Source organism: Aythya ferina (assembly GCF_964211825.1).
Source record: "Aythya ferina genome assembly, chromosome: 4".
NCBI lineage: Eukaryota > Metazoa > Chordata > Aves > Anseriformes > Anatidae > Aythya > Aythya ferina.
In genome coordinates, this window is record NC_140300.1 from 26,717,722 (window position 1) to 26,735,728 (window position 18,007).

At 39.1% G+C, this 18,007-nt stretch overlaps 1 protein-coding gene across 2 annotated transcripts in view; it reads right to left on the bottom strand.

The window, feature by feature from the left end:
* Window positions 1-2,618: 2,618 nt before the first annotated feature.
* GABRA4 (gamma-aminobutyric acid type A receptor subunit alpha4) overlaps window positions 2,619-18,007 on the bottom strand; it is a 47,116-nt gene continuing 31,727 nt past the window's right edge. For both annotated transcript variants that reach the window (XM_084518610.1, XM_084518611.1), the window contains one exon: window positions 2,619-12,478. In XM_084518610.1, the coding sequence (XP_084374736.1) occupies window positions 11,945-12,478 (534 nt within the window). In that variant the 3' untranslated portion in view covers window positions 2,619-11,944. The remainder of the gene's footprint in view (window positions 12,479-18,007) is intronic.

Below are 18,007 nucleotides of genomic sequence, written 5' to 3' on the forward strand. Positions count from 1 at the left end.
CAGTTCCTTCCTGCTCTCACACTAGGATGGCCCCCTTCACTCTCTCCCGACCTTTACCTCCAGCCTCAATCAGCTGTGCTCTCTCCCTTCGTTGATGTGAGTACAACTGCCTATCTCTCTGTCTCTTTCTCATGTAAGCTATGAAAAGCCACGTGGGTCACATCTGCCCTATTCCCAGGCGTTTGTTCACTTATATCTGCAGCTGTTGCCTGGTTGGTATCTTGGACAACTTTACTCTCATCATCTCACATGAGCTAACATGCTGAGCTGGTTTTACTTTTATATTCCAGGTCAGAGTTTGCTCAGTAGATGAACAGTGATATTCAAGATCTGAGACCAGGGCTTTTATTATGTTAATGGCATACTTACACTTCTTCAGGACTGTTCCAACAAAGCATCCCAGAACACATCTGTGAGACCAAGCCCTGCAGAAAGGAAGGAGGAAAAGAGCAGAGAAGAGCAGCAGGAAAAAGATAGAGCCTGACTCCCCCAACTAAGTCCCAAACTGCGGTTTTTCCTTTATGAGAAGGATTGGGTTCTATGTACAAAAGCAGAACATTTTAATGGGAATTGAGAGCACCCACTTCCAGCTCAGAATAAGGTTTTTCACAGGCCTGTAGACAGACCACTCACATAACAAACCCAGGCTCAATTTCCTTCTTCAAACCAGACCAAGAAACTTAGAAGTTTCACGCTCCTGCCTACCAGGAATGGACCCCAGTGCTCTCAAGAAACATGAATCACACTCAAGCCCTGCACACTAAGGCATTCACAGCTGTGAATAATGAATTTAGGAGGTGCTTTACACCAGCCCAGAGAAAAGTTCCCAATTGCTTTCAGGCTGCATACTGAATTCCTTTTACACTGTCAGGAGACAGAGCTCTGACTTGCATAAGATCTGATCCCATCACCCTCTGAAGCCAACAGCAACTGGGATGCCAAACATGCCTTACAAGCAGCCTGACAGCAGAATCACCTGCCAAATCAATACAAGTACCATTAATAAAACATGTGATGTGGGGTAGCATCATGCCATATAGCATTAAACAGCAGCAGCAGCCCAAACAACAAGTTTGTGCATCAGGCTTAAAAAGTACACCCACAGAAGCCAGGAGAAAGAGACGCAGAATCTCCCAAATCTAAGAAATAACTGTGGTTGTCAAACACAGCAGATTTCTTGGTGTCAAAATCTGTCCCTGAAGCAAGCAGCAATTACAGCACTTTGCAGCACTGTAAGCCATTCTGACAGCTCTCATCTCAGCCTGCAAAAAAAGATTTGATGTTCCTGACCACCCTTAAGCAAAAGAAATAAGGGTGCCCCACTCCCTGCACAGGCCACTGCACATACTGAAATGATTTCTCCATACATCTTTCTCCCTACTCATATTTATTGCTAGGTATTTTTCAACCCTCACTGAAACACAGTTTCTGCAAGTCTACGTCTGCCTTCTGATGCATGGGAGCTGTATCAGGCCCAAGCACAAAATATTAGAAAAATCACTTTAGGTCGTTTAATGAAGCAGAGCAGCTGACCACTGGACTGCTGGCAGGTAAGACAAGGAGTAAGAACTGTTAGAGCACCTCACAGAAAGAAAGGAGAGAGAAAGAGGGCACCACTACCATGAGTGTTATTTGTTTCTGTTGCTGTGAGAGGCAAGGTAATTTGTTTACCTTTCAGCTGATTAACCTGGTGGGACACATTGACAACAATACGTCAGTAAATTGGTGTGCCATCCTAAGAAATTATACAACAAATTATCGTTCATCCTATTACTGATGAAACCCATCCCTTTATCTGTCCATTAGGTAGACTGACACATTAACTAACATCAATATCCCAGCACTAGCTGCGGGAGGATCTGTACCAAAGAAGTTTGATATGTTTTTTCCTCTTCCTGCTGCAGGCCACAATTAGAAAGACAACTGTTTAAGAACTCTCACAATTGTATTTTATTTGACATCAGCAATATACACTGGAGTATAATAGGAACAATTTTTGCACAATCTTTCTTGCAAGATGGATTTATTTTCCAAATACATAGATGTTCATTATACAGGAAGGTAACAGTTAAGCTGCACAATAGCAAAACAAGTTGACAGCTATCAAACCACCTTTTTAGTTTTTTTTTAGTATAGTCAGGTGACCAGCATTAAATATATGCATTCAAATAATTTAGTTAACCTCTGATTCTTCCAATCTTCCAGCCACATTGTTCCATGCAACAAAAATGTGCACAAAGAATGATGTAAAAGAACTCAACTCCAAGGTTTCCCTTGTTTTGATTTCCTTTCTGGTTTTCCCCACGTATGGGTCAATACAAAGGGATACACATCAGAATTTGGCATGGCACAAACTCTTGCAACATGCATCTAGGACAGTCACATATTGCAGAAGTAATAAATTATTGAAAGAAAAGTTAGGGGATTTGGGTCTTCCCTAAGAGGGTGTTAAAGAAGCATCTCTACTATGCTGCTTTAGAGGGTATTTTCTGCATGCCACAGCTTTTACAGAAAACAAAGATTAAAATACTTCAAAAAGCTTCATATCTTTCACTGGGAATATTTCTTACAATGGTCTAAGATTAAATGCAAATGCTTTGGTTACAATGGACAGGGCTCCACAGGAAAAGTTTACAGTTAATTAAAATACCAGTAAATATTAGCTTTTTTTTTTTTTTTTTTCTCAACTTAAAAATGACAGACAGCTATAGCACCTGCTGTAGCCACAGTAGAAATTCCCCTTTTCTTTTGGTTCCTCAGCTGGTACAGCCATTACATTTTGAATTATTTACCAGCACAGAAATTAACACCTCCCAGCCTGCCCCACTGGCCACCATGATTTGAGAATGCAGGAGAAAGTGTGGCCCCACATTGCTTATTAGATGAACCAATTTTAGCAGCTAGGGGGAGGAGTCTTCAAGGCACCACTTCCCCCCTCCCAAAAAAAAAAACCACAGCTCTCCCTCCCCGGGCTCGTGGCCCTCCAGTGTCCTGGAGCATCCCAGCAGCTACTGGTCCCCTGCTCATCCACTGGGCAAGGGAGCAAAGCCAGGGAAAGGTCTGGAAGGAACCAAAACAGTGCAAAAAGGAGCAGGACATGCTGAAGCATGGGTTTAGAGACTGTACATAGGAAGTTTTAAAATAGCTAACAAGCAGCTCTTAAGCCTCAACTCTCATACCCTACCTCAGCAAAATGTCTAACAGTCTCTAGGCTCAGCTGTTCTTCCCCAGCACAGGGATACCTTCTCCTGCTGAACAGACCGTTTTACTAGGATTAAGTTCAGGCCTATTAGACCCCAGTCCCCACTCAGTAAAGCAATTACTGGCTGTGTTTGCTGCCTTCCCCAAATTTGCAAAACAGCCCGTGATCTCCATGTGTGCAGTGAAGAAACTTATTTTTTAACAATATAAATAAGACAGCAGCGGGACAGCAGGGGAGAGTCAGCTCAGTTATTTTCTTCACAAATACACAGCATAATAGGGAATTTAAAAGAAGTAAGAGTCAAAAAGAAAGCAACTTTTGCAATGCTTAAGCTATAGGACAACTGATAGGGGCAAAACAACTATGCCTTTAAAAAATGGAGATGCTATTTTGCTTTTGAGGAAGCCCATGTGCTGCTAGAATGGGCTTCAGGAGCAGAGCTTGTACAGCTGGACTTTTTTTTTTTTTTTTTTTTTTTTTTTTTTCCCTAAACCACTGCAGGACTAGGAAAACAACTACAGAAACCATGGATATGTACCAAGCAGCTGCACTAAGCAAGCCCATTTTCATGTCAGCCCCACTACTCTCCATATCAGAGCATTTAGCAGATGTGTAAGGAGAAGACAAGTGCAGGACACCTTGATCCTCCTCTGGGATGTTCAGTGCTGTTACAGCCAGTATCAGCTGTGCTGAGCTGAAAGATGAGAGATGTTCACCTCCAGTCTGCCCTATTGGGTACTCCAAGAGAGCATTTTCCATCCTGCCGCCATTACTCTGAGGGCCCTGATACATCACGGTATGGTTTGGAGGCACAGCAGGATGGATGCATCCCAGCTGGCAGTCACTGCTATAGCTCAAATCCTTCTAGCCTTCCAGCCACAGCATCAGAAACCTTAGGACAGACTAAGGATGCTGTTCTGCAGGCAGGATTTGCAGTTAGTGTTGACTTCCACATTACACTCAGCCTATGCCTAAGCTTCCCACTTGGGAAGGAGTTTAGGGGGCATTTTCATAAGTGGCTTAAGCCAGCATAAGATCTGAATCATCTCTGAAAGAGGCAGTCTCATTCTCCTTCATCCCTTTTCTGACCATAGGTTCCTACCTTTCCCCACATCAGCAACATCAGAGCTCTCAAGCAGCCAAACGATGGGTTACAAACTCATCTTTTCCTTTCATAGGATCCATGCTATACATGTGCCAAGGTTTTGGATGTACATTTTCCAACTACTTTAAATGCAGCCACAGCCCACAAGCTGTAGTACTGACCAGATTATCAGAAATGCTCAGCACAATAAAGCGTCCCATGAATTTAGGTACACAAAGTCTTTAGATTTTGTAGGAAGGTGACACTTCCGAAAACTGGCTGTCACTGTAATGAAAGCTTTTGTTTTGATTTTTCCCCCTCCTTCTATAATTGAGTTAAAACAGAGGCAGGAATCTCTCTATTTGGTCTCTTAAACAAATCAAGTTAAACACTAGAAGTTTCAAAGTGCTTTAATAAAACTCGATCTTTTTCTTTTACTATTCTGCCTCTTAATTCTTCCTGGCTATGAACATACACTTTTTAATGGAAACAACTTCAATGGAACATAAACGTTTCTAGGAAAACATTAGCAACTTGTTTTCTTTATTACTTTCTCATTTTATTTATAATGAAGAAATAATTATTTCTAGGCTGTTTCCTGCCAGATGCTGCTCTAGTACCTCTAATAGGACATATCTTAAAATAACTGCTTGGTAGCAAGAAACTAAATTTTTCATCCTTGCTGATATTTTCCCTTCTCTTCCTTTTCTCTCTCTGTGACTTGACTCAAGATCATTCATAAATTCTGACCTTCATGTATTTTTTGTCCATTATTTATAATTGATGCAATTGACAAAATTGCCTTTGTAGAAGAAAAAAATGACCACATAGGGTACCTAAGGTTCAAGGAAGGCTGTGAGCCTCTGCTTTAATGCCAGAGGAGGCAGGGGAAGAATCCTATAGCTGTGGTTTCACAATAACTTTAATCCACCCCAAAACATAATCCCAGCCTTCTCACCACCTCCTTTGTACCAGAACTAACACAGTGAGCCAAGATCAGAGAACTGATTCAGCTGCCTGCTAACTCAGACAAAAGACAAAAAAAAAAGACAAACTTGCTTTTAGCTAGACAAGCTATTTCAACCAGCTCACCATGACCACACCAGTACTTCTCACCACACAAAGCAGACAGCAAGAAGGTAGGAGCACAGTTAGTTTTGTGGTAGAGTAATAATGTAATAACGTTGTCTGTCTGGTGCAGACTGCTTCAGAGGCTAGTAGCACATAAGCTAGCTCCCATCCATGATCCCTTCAAATATGACTCGTGTACTCAAGACCTGGATTAAGCAGCAGTGGATTCGTCTCCACCATGAATTTGCTACAGGTGTTGATCTGCAAAGGCATCCTTCTACGTTATAAAAGGCTGCCTTAACGTAATTCTACAGGAACCCTGGTTATCCAAAACTCCTTAAATCTCCATCAGCAGTCTGGTGCTAGAAAGTGTGGTCTTAAATTAATAAAAATTAAATGAATGTACATACAGAAAACCTGATTTACTTAAAGTATGTTATGATGTATATTACTTATTTGATGACCTAATGAAGTCTAGCAGGGAAATTTTCAAGCTTGCAACTGCAAAATGGACTGTGAAGTTACTGTATAGTGAGGAGGTTCAAAAAAACACTATTAAAGTGCTTTGAAAGCACTTAATGACACACTTGTACATGTTCTTGAGTTCAACATGTCTGGTTCTCCATACTTGTGCATCTTTACTTACCATGGAGATGAGCCACCAGCACAAGATGACAAGGCAAGACAAATCAGTACTTAATTTTGCAATGCATTGAACTCACAAGTCCAGGTGAGTGCTTCATACAGTCACATGCTTCTTCTCCCAATCTCCAGATAAGAGTTTTTGAAGGAGTAAAACATATTCCCATATAAAGATTATTTCTTTAAATGCTTATTTTATGCCAACCAACCATCTATGTGGATACAGCATTCACTAAAACAGACTGTAAACGGTGACGTAGATCAACAACGACAAGAGCAACTCAGATCTCTGTTCCAGTTAAGGCTTAATTCAGTAGTACAATTTTTTTTTTCCCCATCAGGATATTTTCCCTTGAAAATACAGATATGAAGATAATAATAATAATAATAATTCCTTACCTCACATGGTGCTTTGCATCCAGAAAGGTACTCTTTCAAAATAAGCCTGCTTGCAAGCGTATCTTGAGCCTGCTTCCGTTACAATTCAGAGAATTCATATTATTTGAATGTTTTTATATATATGTATCCAGGCTGTGATCACATTAGTATTTTTAAATACTGAAATTATGCTACTATTTAAAGAGATCATTTTATAGCTGTTGGGAGTTTGGATGCTTTTTCTAAAAAGGGAGTCTCCAAGGCTTTTTTTTTTTTTTCTTCTCTGTTATTTTTATTTTAAAGATGACATGACGATTTCTCAGGAAAGAAGGAAAGAAAATAGAATTATGACCAGAAAACATAGTGAGCTGCAGTGGATAGTAACTGGTTTGCTTTGAAGTAAGCTCTTTCTCTTGAAATAATATAAAAAACAATAAGGAAGTGTGAAGGAGATCTGTAGATGCATTAAGTTATGGACTAGAGGGTAAAACTAATCAATTCTGAAAAGGATACCTACCACATTTTCAAATCCACATGAAAATAAAGTATGGTTTACAAGTTCCATCAATCTTACAATAATTGCTTTTTCATTCCCTCCAGTTAAGAACACAATAATTAACATTAGCAAAGAGAGAGTTTTTCCAAATGCTCTGTACTTCTCACTACTCACACTTGCTTAGAATGTGCCAAAAATTTACTTTCAAAATCTGATGTACTCAGAACATGCTGAAACTGAACAACCACACTCATATTCTCCAAAAAAAACTACAACTTGTTTCTAAGTAGAGACCTACAAATGAAGACTATAAAAATTAGTGTGTATCAGACTCTTCCAAAATGATGCACTTTTCCTTCCAAGAGAACCAGTAGGCCTGATTTCCCTTCCACTGAACCATCTGTTTTTTTGCACTGAGTTTTATTTACACAATTCTGCTCCTCCAACTTTTTAATGTACTGATTTATGTTTGTCAGACCATCCAGAGAAGTGCATCCCATCCTGCACTTTCCACTGACCTCATGCAAACTTACTGCCACACATCTCTGCTGTTCTCTAATACTTCTAAAACTCTGATCATCTTTGGCTTTATCCATGTCATCATTAAATGCTATATGTCACCTAGCTTTCTCAACAATGTATTTGCCATTTTTTTTAATCCATGATTTTAACTTTAGAATTAAACAAATCCAAAAGCAGTGTTTTTCAGCTGTCTGTATTGTAATTTATAACTTTATTAGCCATACAACAGCTTTTCATTTAAAGCTATTGGGATTTGGCGGGAGACTGTGCTACAGAAGAAACCATGCTCCAGCTTCTCACACTAAAATTCTCCTAGAGAATCTCCTGAAGTATCTACAAGAAAGTGTCTCAGGTGGCCAGCATGTCTCTTACACAACCTGTGTGTGTGCTCTTTTCTTCTGTTTTAGCCTACCCCTTCACTTCCAACAGCACAATAGATATACATTGTATATTCCGATGTTCTGACAACATACATGTAACTTCACTACCTCATAAGGTGCACTGTGTAAGAATGACATACAGGAGGTATGCAAGAAAACTGAAGGAAAAAGAATTCTGCACTTATCAAAAATAGCTAGTTCATTTTTCTCTGGAAATAATTGGTTAAATCCTATTACATATAGTTAATTGGTTTTCCCATTTTTTTCCAAGTCCATCCTGAGTCATAAAAATGATGAGATGCCCAAGACTATGCTTGAGCTCCCTATAATCGATAACTTTTAGCTCTTGTTAATAGAAGAGCTCTAGTCACATTCCTTATTAAATTATTTGCTTCTTTGATTCAATTATCATATGTTCTACTTGCCTGATTGCAAGGTGACATAGACTGTGTGACTTAATTTATAAAATCTGCTTTTTTAAAAAAAAAAATTAAAAACACATGGGAGAAGAAATCCAGAGCACCTCAGAAATGTGCCATTGACATCCATTTGATGGAGACAAGTCCCTTCTGCAGGCACAAAGACTCCAGTTCTGCTGCTGAGCTCTAAGAGGGCTGGGGTTTGGATTTGCCTCTTTACTTGACTTCATCACTTTAGAAAATTAAGTGAAAATTCTTAGTAGCAGGCTGAGAGAAATTTGACCTTGCACAACTTGGCCTTACAGTTGACCATGAAATACACTTCAACACCTGTGAAGACAATCTTCTTGAACTGAGTTTTCAACCGTTTTTCTCAAATGACTGCATCACTGGTTGGGGCTGCATCACTGAAATCTGTGGGAGTTTTGCTATTGGTAACAATGTCTCCGAGGAAACAGCAGTTAGTGGAGATTGATCTCTGCTTCCTGGTAAGGTTCTTTGGCTCTCTATGCAATTTTTTTTTCCTGGTTAGAAAGATGACTATCTGAAGCAATTGGTTAATTTTAAATGACTGTGCCACTGTCAAAAAAAAAAAAAAAAAAAAAAAAAAAAGGTTGTTCAACAAAACCAATATTAAAAAAAATAAAAATCTTGTAAAGCTCATCTCACTCAAAACCATCCCTAGTAACCTATCTGGTCACTGAAATGACACCTGCAACACTCTCCCTTGTGATTTTAGTTACCAGTGTTGAACATTTGGCCCTCTATATTTAGCATATTACTGCCTTGCTTTTTTTTTTTTTTTTTTTGTGCTTCTAAATTACACAGTATTCAGAACCAGACAGTATTTCTGAGTATACTGCAGGCTGTTTACAGTTTCTGATCACTCCAAAAGGAGATTAATTATGATGAAAAAAACACTGTTAACAATAACCTTCTATCTACATTGTCCTTATGTACTTCGGAAAGCTAGTTATGATAATTTCCTCATACACAGGAACACAATAATGTAGTACAGTACAATAAATTAGTCCTAGACTCAATGAGAATTTTTATATCTCATTTTGAATATTAACATGCAAGTGTTGGAAGGTAATTCAGAAATATATTGACAGATTAAAAACATTTGTTCTGAGATATGATTAAAAATTTCTTCTAACATGGAAGCATAGAAATTAATAATTGGAATTCCATTAATTTTTGCAATCCTTTTTTCCTCCTTATAAGTCTTCAATATGAAACAGGACATATAAATGAATCCAAGTATCATATTTAGATTGACCTTGGTCAAATAGGCTGAACCAGTGTTGATCCTACTGAACAATGCACTGAAAAAGCTGATTATGTGAGCAGTAGAGGGGGATGGGTGGAAGAGACAGCTATTTCTCATGAATAGTTTAAAGCTCTGTCTGAGAGAAAATATACATGTTTTTCATCAGAGAGAAAAGCAAAGAATAACTTCAGTAACTTCTGGAGCAAATTCTAGGTTCCCAGCACACACAAAACCATTGTTCTTTATAGTATGAAAAATATAACTCTTGTGCAATTATGATTAGCAGTTGGCAAAGGATTAGTTTTGTTTCTTCTTGCTTCACAAAATAAACAATCTCTTGTAGAATATCTTCTATTCTGACAATCTGCAATAATATGACTTAATTAGAGAAGAAACAGTCACAGGTCCTAGTGATACCTCCAAAGATGCAAACTACTGCAGCTACACAACTTGCATGGGTGCTCCATTTCTGGTTCTGCGCTATGGCATGTGTAATGGTTTTCCAAGGACTGTTGTAATCTCAACCTTCTTCTAGACATAAAACACAAAACGGAAAGGACCATGCCTAGCCTCTTGAGAATATCACTTAAGTAAACAAAAAAAGATTAAGGTAACTGTTTATATTACTACTTCTTAATGAAGTCATGTAAGACATCCCAAATCCTATGCATCCTATCATAAACGTTCTAATGCTATACACAAAGTAGGAGCCTGGGATCCGTACTACATGCTGTAAGACACGTTTCTTATATTCTCCCAAGTCCTGTAAACTAGAGGGTCAGATTCACAGCTATGAAATAGTTATAAAATTTGGATAGAAAGAGGCAAAGAGATATGGTCACTGTGCACTGATTCTTGTCCCAACTCTGTTAAGGCAGTCTCACGCATGACCTCAATCACCCCAGTAGCTTGTGATTTCCATCAGTCTCTCAGTCACTTGACCACTACTTGGGCAGAGAACCCCACAACACTCACCTTATCTTCCCCCCAGTATAAAACTTTGACAATGGGCTACCAATCTGCTACACAAATTAACTGAAGATAAGAATTGGCCCACTTGAAGGAGAATCAGCTGCTTCCTGACCCTTTAAAGGTATGCTGAGAATTTGAATTTTCATTTGTTGCCTGCACAGAAACAGTAGCCATTTGCCTCGCCAGATGGATCTCTGCAAACATGTTTAGATTTATTGCCAGCATATCTTCTCCCGTTCTGGTAAAAAGAACAATGCAGATAACATTTTTATCACGTTTAAACTGTTCACGTTTTTGTTGTTGTTTTAATAAAAATGGGTAATTGCCTGCTTGCATATTGAGCCAATAAAGAAAGCACCTATCTATGCATAAGAGAAACAAATTGACCATAAATATACATTGGGTTCTGCCCTGCTTCGCCTAGAAGCATTCTTTTCCCATTTATGTCACAGCGTTCCTTCAGAAAAGGGTGTCTTGCATTCACTCAAAGATGTGCCATAGCCATGCTCATCAAAGCACTGGAAATTTTGTTTTGCTCAATTCTGAAGCTACTTCAAAATTTTTTGAAAATTTAACTTGAAACAAACATTATATAAAAGAGGGGGAAGAAATACGTGTTCAAAGGAAATCAGAAGTGTCAGACTGAAAATTATGGAAAACAAACAAACAACAAACAACTCAAAAGCATCCAAAGGAAAGAACAAAATTCAAGCAGTTGAACACTGTGGGCCTGGTTGCCTTCTACCACAACAGATGTAATTTAGGAATAAATCCACTCAAGCTGGTCAGCAAAGTTGAAGAATCACATTTAAGATCACCTTACCAAACAAAAAACTCCAATTTTGAGAATTACATCAGATTTCAGATTTTATAAGGTTCACTCATTCCTATTTTGAAGTGAGAATTTCTCAGGTTGCAATGCAAAATAATGTTTAGTAAAAATATATGGAGCTCTACAACTCCTTTGCATAACTTTTCTGGAGTTGCACTCTCCCAGGCTGGACTCCATCCTCTCGTTCCACTGCTCATTTTTCCCCCATTCTGCCAATTTTAATCTAGCAGGGAAAGTCCTTTTCTAGCAAGTACTGTCAAAATATTCAGGACTTAGGCCTTGCACTCAAAGAATGCAATGTTATGTCCAGACAGCGGTGCTAAGTGCCTCAGGGATTTGTGGTAATCAGCATGCATAATTCCTAGCAGTCAAGATGTGTTCCACTGCACAGTTGTGCACCTCTGCCTTTGATTTGTTCCCTCTGCATGTTCCTCCCAAAGGCAAGCATTCTGTCTGAAGAGACTGGTGGTTCACTGCTAGCTGAAGGGAGGAAGACAATTCTGTTACCTATTACTCTGGAAGGACTTTACTAATTATCCCCAATAACTCCAGCCTTTACAACGGGAAAGTAGCACACAGCTTTTATAATTATTGACTTTTTTAAATAGTTTCAAAAGAAGAAACTCTGCATCAAATGTGAGTATAATTTAGGAACTACTACATAGCAGCAAAACTACATTAGACTTTCTGATTTTTCCATGGTATCCTTGGATAGATACACCACCCAGTAGACCATGTTAAATGCTCCAAAGGTAACAGGAAATAAAATACGTGCATATTTGTCTATCTTACTAGTGCCAGAGTGGGAGGCAGGGGGAGCAGGTGGTGTGACAGCCGATGGTTTTGCAGATGCTCCTAATGTATTAGGTGTGGTGGTCTGAATCTGCTCCAGTCTAGATCCAAGCAAGTGCTGAATGGAAGGGGATCCAGCTGTGGCATGCTGGGATACAAATCCAGTTAAAATTGGGGTAGAAGGAGGAGCTGGAGGGGTAGCTCTTGCAGAAGATAATGTCTCTGATGCATTGATGCGTGTGAAAGGGTTGGGACTTGATGCAGAAAGAGAGTGGGGTGTAATGTCAGAAGACCCCTGCGCTACAGAGGGAGTCTGGATGGAGCTGTGCCTTGTGTCAATTCGGCTCCCACCATCAGCTTCTGACTGTACTGTAGCATTCGTTCTTTTCCTCACATTTGAATTGGCATCTGTACTCTGCAAAGTTACAAAAAAAATACTAGTCATTCTTAAAATAAACACTAAAACAGAAGCAATGGAAACTTTATAATCAAGTATTAACTGAATAATACTCACAAATATCAATAGTAGCTTGATCCTGAAGTACAAAAATACCATATGCTCATGGTAATAGATTTAATAGCATATAAAGTGATAAACAAGAATTCCTTTTACCTGTGGCTGTAATACCAAGGTGAACATATCCAACACTGCACACTCCATGTGTTATGGTATCTACGTAAACTTAGTAACATGAGGCTAAGCATTCTTGGGTTGGGATTTTTTCAGGCTCACCACCAAATAAAATTGTCTGATGCTTGCTTATTTCTTTGATAATACACAAATATTCTAGAACTGACTTACCAGCCACGATGGTTTACTTCTGCTTTTCATCTCTGTAAAAGTAACTACCATATATTAGGAACTGTAGTTTTCCTTAGATAGTAAATGCTACTAAAATTCTAGTATTTACCAAACCAAGTTACCCCTTTCTTGTTCCTTAAAAACAAACAGACAAACAAACAAACAAAAAAAAACAATAACAACAAGTCAATGCTTTTTCACATCAACCACAGGCAATAAATTATCCAGCTGCAACTGAACCAGTGAATAAATCAGTCTTTCATCAACTACTCCTTTCCTTTAATTAACTATGAAAAGTGGTGAATTCTCCATTACTCGATGTCTTCAGTCAAGTCCGGATGTCATTCTGAAAGATATATTTAAGCCAAATGGTACTTATTAGGCTGGATGAGAAACTAAAATACAGATAAGGATGTAGAGATGGCAAATCCAGCAGGTTTTAATATTTTACTGACTTCTGAGACTGGGACTTGGGCTCTGTTCTTCTTTCCTGTATTTAAGAACAAGCCTAACATCTCCTGAAGCTCCTTCAGGAAGGGTACCTGAAAAGCATTCTTTTAAACCACCAGCTCTGCACTTTTTTTTTAGATATATGAATATGTTTTGCACAAAGGACCACTGCTTTTCATGAAACATGGATTTAAGCATGGGCAGGGTATACACGCTCAACAGCAGCAATGCAGGTGTAAATACAGACAGGACTAAACAATCCCTTGTTATGCATCAGAAATCATATTTTGTACATCTTTGATACACTCTTCCCAAGCATTGCCCTGCACCACCTCAGGCTGCTGTGTCTTTGGCTCCAGTACTTCCCTTTTCCCTTCTCCCCATACCAAAGAACCCTGCCAAAGATCACAGCACAACAAAGAGTGAAAGTGGGCAGCAATCCCTCCTCCCTCCTTCATCCAACGATTCTCTCCGTCAAGTGCCAGAGCAGTAACGGAGAATAACTGGGGTATTGTTCAAGGTATTAGTGCCTTAAACAGTGAGAAGAGTGACAAACATGTCTGCCTGCTGCATCAGTTGCGCTTAGCTATTTTGCTTAAGAAAAGAGAAACAGGAGCTGAAAAATATCTGGGGAAAAAAAAAAAAAAAGAATACAAAATGATAATAATAAATCACTTGACATGTGCAGCACTCCCATTATGACCAGAATGCTGGTCCCAAATTCTGTTCATTTCAGTACAAATCAATCACTGGCAATACTGCTGGCTTCAATTTGTGTGAAGCTGTCGCATATACAGTCATGAATAGCAGCCAGTTCACGGCTGATGTATTTGCCAGCTCATGCTTGATATATTAAAGAAACGCTCTTAGGTTTCACAGTTTTCCTTCCTGCATAGAAGTGTGTCAATAGATTTTCTTTATTTTTATGCATCTGCAATCCAAAGAAGCAGAGGACTGGAATTACTGCATAAACACCAGAGGAAACGTGTATTTCCTGAAAGAAACACTAATTGTACTGTTTGAAAGAGAAGCCTGAATCACTATTTGGGAAGCACAGAAGTACACACAGGTGTGCAATTTGGATACTTTCACACTAGGGTTATCTATGACCCAGGAATAGTATAGCGGCTTTTTAAGACTGCTAAATTTAAGTTCTAAAATACAATCAGGACAGGAGTGTTTGCTATACATTTGGTAATACCTGACACAGTGCTGCATATCACTCAAAGGCTTGCAAAGGTAAGTAGATTGATGCTCACTGCCCAAAATAACAGCTCTGTGCTACAGAGGGGCTGACACTAGAGTCATTCAGAAGAGCTGAGTTTACGTGCCATGCATAGATCCTTGGTTTTTGTTTAGCCCTTCCCAGCCCACAGGCTGGGACAAGGGTTATGAAATAGACCTGCTCTGTAGCTTGGACAAGATATGTCACCTGTTTTCAACAGCCATCTCAGTGTCCTTCCCTTCTGTGCATCAACTATAGACACTGTTATGGCAGACAGGTAAGAGCCAGGCTCCTTTGCACACTGTAGTCACCTCTGTTTCTTACGTGGGCGTTTGCTTCCATCAGTAGAAATACATAATACCTCCTCTTCCCCCCCTACTCCAGCTGTCATCCAAATAACCAAACAGGACTGGTTGCTATTGAATCCAGTACTCACATCCCATTAAAATGTTTAGTCAAGAATAAAGTTATATATATATATACACCATTTCAAATGTTCATAATGCCTAACTTTATAATTCTAGTATTTTTTTCTTGCCGCTAGTACATAAAAATTCCAGTACTTCAGGAACCTAACATTTAGAGAAACCCAGTTTCTGCCTAAGTACATGTAGATGTACTAATGCGCATGTGGAACCAGAATAGACAACCTCATAAGCTATCACAACATAGCACTGCATAATAAGCCTACAAAATAAGGGTGCATTCCTTGTTAATTCTCTGAAAATCACCTTCCAAATGCTCAGTGTGGAAATTAGAAATCATATTTCTAACTTGCTCCACAGTTAACATATCACTGAAAAAGAGTTGTTCTTGTTTGATGTCATAGTTTGCATTCGTGTGCTTGAATTAAACCTTGTCCTTGAAATGTACTGGAACAAGCAAGTTGTGGAGAGAGAGATATTACACATGGAAAGACGGGGGCTTTGACCATTGATGAAGCAGCTAGTTAAGCAATAATGTTCTCTCTAGCAGTGCTGGGAGCAACTTAAATACTGGAGACAGAAAAACTCCTAGGGAAAGGCTTACCTCCAATACCTCACACACCCCTGAAGACTTTTCTAAGGGGAGCATGTTCCAGCTCCTCCTGCACCCAGTAGGATTTGCAGAATCAGCATGCACTGAAGAAAAAAAAAAATGGAGCAAAAAATGGAGCAGTGGGGAAAGCTGCCCACCTCTCACCAGCACAGCTGTGAGTGGTGAGCACCTAGCTCAGTGCCCTGCCAAAGCTGAGCAGGATGCATGCTGATTCCTAGGGTAGCCTTACCAGTACAGTGCCCAGCAGCTCTCTTCACAAACTGGTTACTTGCATATGCCTTATTCAAGACTACCCTCATGACAATAGCTCGTTCTCCTCCTTCAAAACTCTCAGGTATCTCTCATTTTTCTTTTCTCCAGTTGAAAAATTGTTATTGGTTTGTGCTGGTGCAGCCCCACAATCACAGTATACATGTGACCCTATGTTCTCCTTTATCAAATGTTATCAATATCATTCATTTCTTCCAATGTTAATTTATTATTTCTGTGTACTGACACAATCTCACAACCCCATATCACCTGAAGATTTCATCATTCTACTAATGCCTTGTGCCAAGGTCACTAACAAAAATGTTAAACAAGGTTGATCCCACAGCCAAGTCTTAAAGAACCAAATTCCATTGACATTAGCAAAAGTCAGATTAATCACTACATTACAAAACATACTAAAATGCTACATTTGGTTTGTATTAAGGAAAACATTCACAGATATTTCAGTTATGGTGCATATCCCTAGTAAAAGGATATCATGATAAAAATAATCTGAACAACAAAAATTATATATATGATGTAAAACGTTTGCTGCTTCCTAAAAATATTTTACTTTTGTTTGTTTGCTTGCTTTATATAACAGTAAGAAACACAAAACTACTGCCAATTGGTAGCTTTTAGTTTGGAGGCATCAGAACAAGAAATAGAACATGAAAATCAAATGGAAGCCAAATTAAATGCAACCCAAGAAATGAAAGGAAAGACTCCTTTCCAAGGGCAAGTCAGGCAAACACTCAATTATCCTCAAACAACACAGAGCTGCTGTGCTACTCCAGATGGGGCTCCACAGGAAACACTGAGTCCACATTTTTTTACATTCTCACTCTGGATTCTGAAAGGAACTGATTTTCTAGAGACATTTGGGTGAGATTTTTGGGAGACATTTGATATGCTGTAGCTCAAGAACACAAAATGTGAGTCTGGAAGCTCTCATAAAATGCAACGTATCACAGCATACAAAACCCGCCTTAGTGTGTTTGATAAAGATTGCCTTTTTATAAAACAGGCCAACTTAATGCTTATGGCAACTGACACCTCACCCTTCCTTTGAAATAGCCTGTCATTCTGACTTTTCCAACCAGCTCCACAATTCACAACCACTAGCAAGCCAGAAGTGGTACGTACTTTGCTACTGTATCCTACCCCAAGAGGATACCATCTTTCATAAGAGATTCATAATCACTATTCCTTTCTGTCCAAACAAATATTGAATTAGTCCAAAAAAGTGTATATAAAGAGATTTAAGGAGCAACCACCCTATGTGTTAGCATACTCAGACCAGAGAGGCAGGGGGACATGGAACAGGACAGGAAGTTCGAATTCTGTCAGGCAGTGAAATAACTCAATCTGTTCATATCTTCCAGCTCTCCAACATGGGACACACCTCTGCCTCCCTATTTGTTGAAAACACTAGAGCAGGTTAGTTGTAAACAGCAGTTCCTGAAGCCCAAGTTTACACATCTGAAGCCCGGAGAAATGCAAATTAAAGGCCTCTTCCATAATGCTCCATCTGTCTGGGACTTGGCACCCTGGATTTGAGATTTCAGTATTGCTCCCTCAGAGACCTCCGTCTCCTGAGGCATCAGGTGGATACACAGGACCAAGATCCCACCATCTCTCTGGATGGTGTGCTACAACATCCAAATTCTTTAGGTAATCTGTGTATTGAAACTGAAGAATCAAGCACAAACCTCACTGCATCTTGCAACAAAGAGGTGTGATCATATGATTTACAGCTTAGAGCAGAGTATGTCAGATTTTTGCCAAGATGTAGCCTTCCAAGATACCAGTGCAAAAGCATGTCACACAAGTGACTGGTAATTCCCCGCACTTCAGCTAAGAATTGTTTTAGCTCAGGGGTTTGGTTGTTTTTACCTGCCCCAAAAATAATAATAGACATATCCTAATTTATGTGAGGTGATAACAGATTTCCACCAAATTTGATATTAACCCCATTAATATGGAACCAGATTTGGAATAAAATAATCTAAGCCCCACCATTCCATTGATCATTATATCATGATCAATGAAACAACATGCAGTATTGCAAACAACATTTGAAATATTTACTGTATTAAAAAGCAGAGAGATCTTACTTTAATTTTAAGCAATACATACTATTTTGCAGGGTTTTTTTTCTTTAAAATGATCTTAACTGA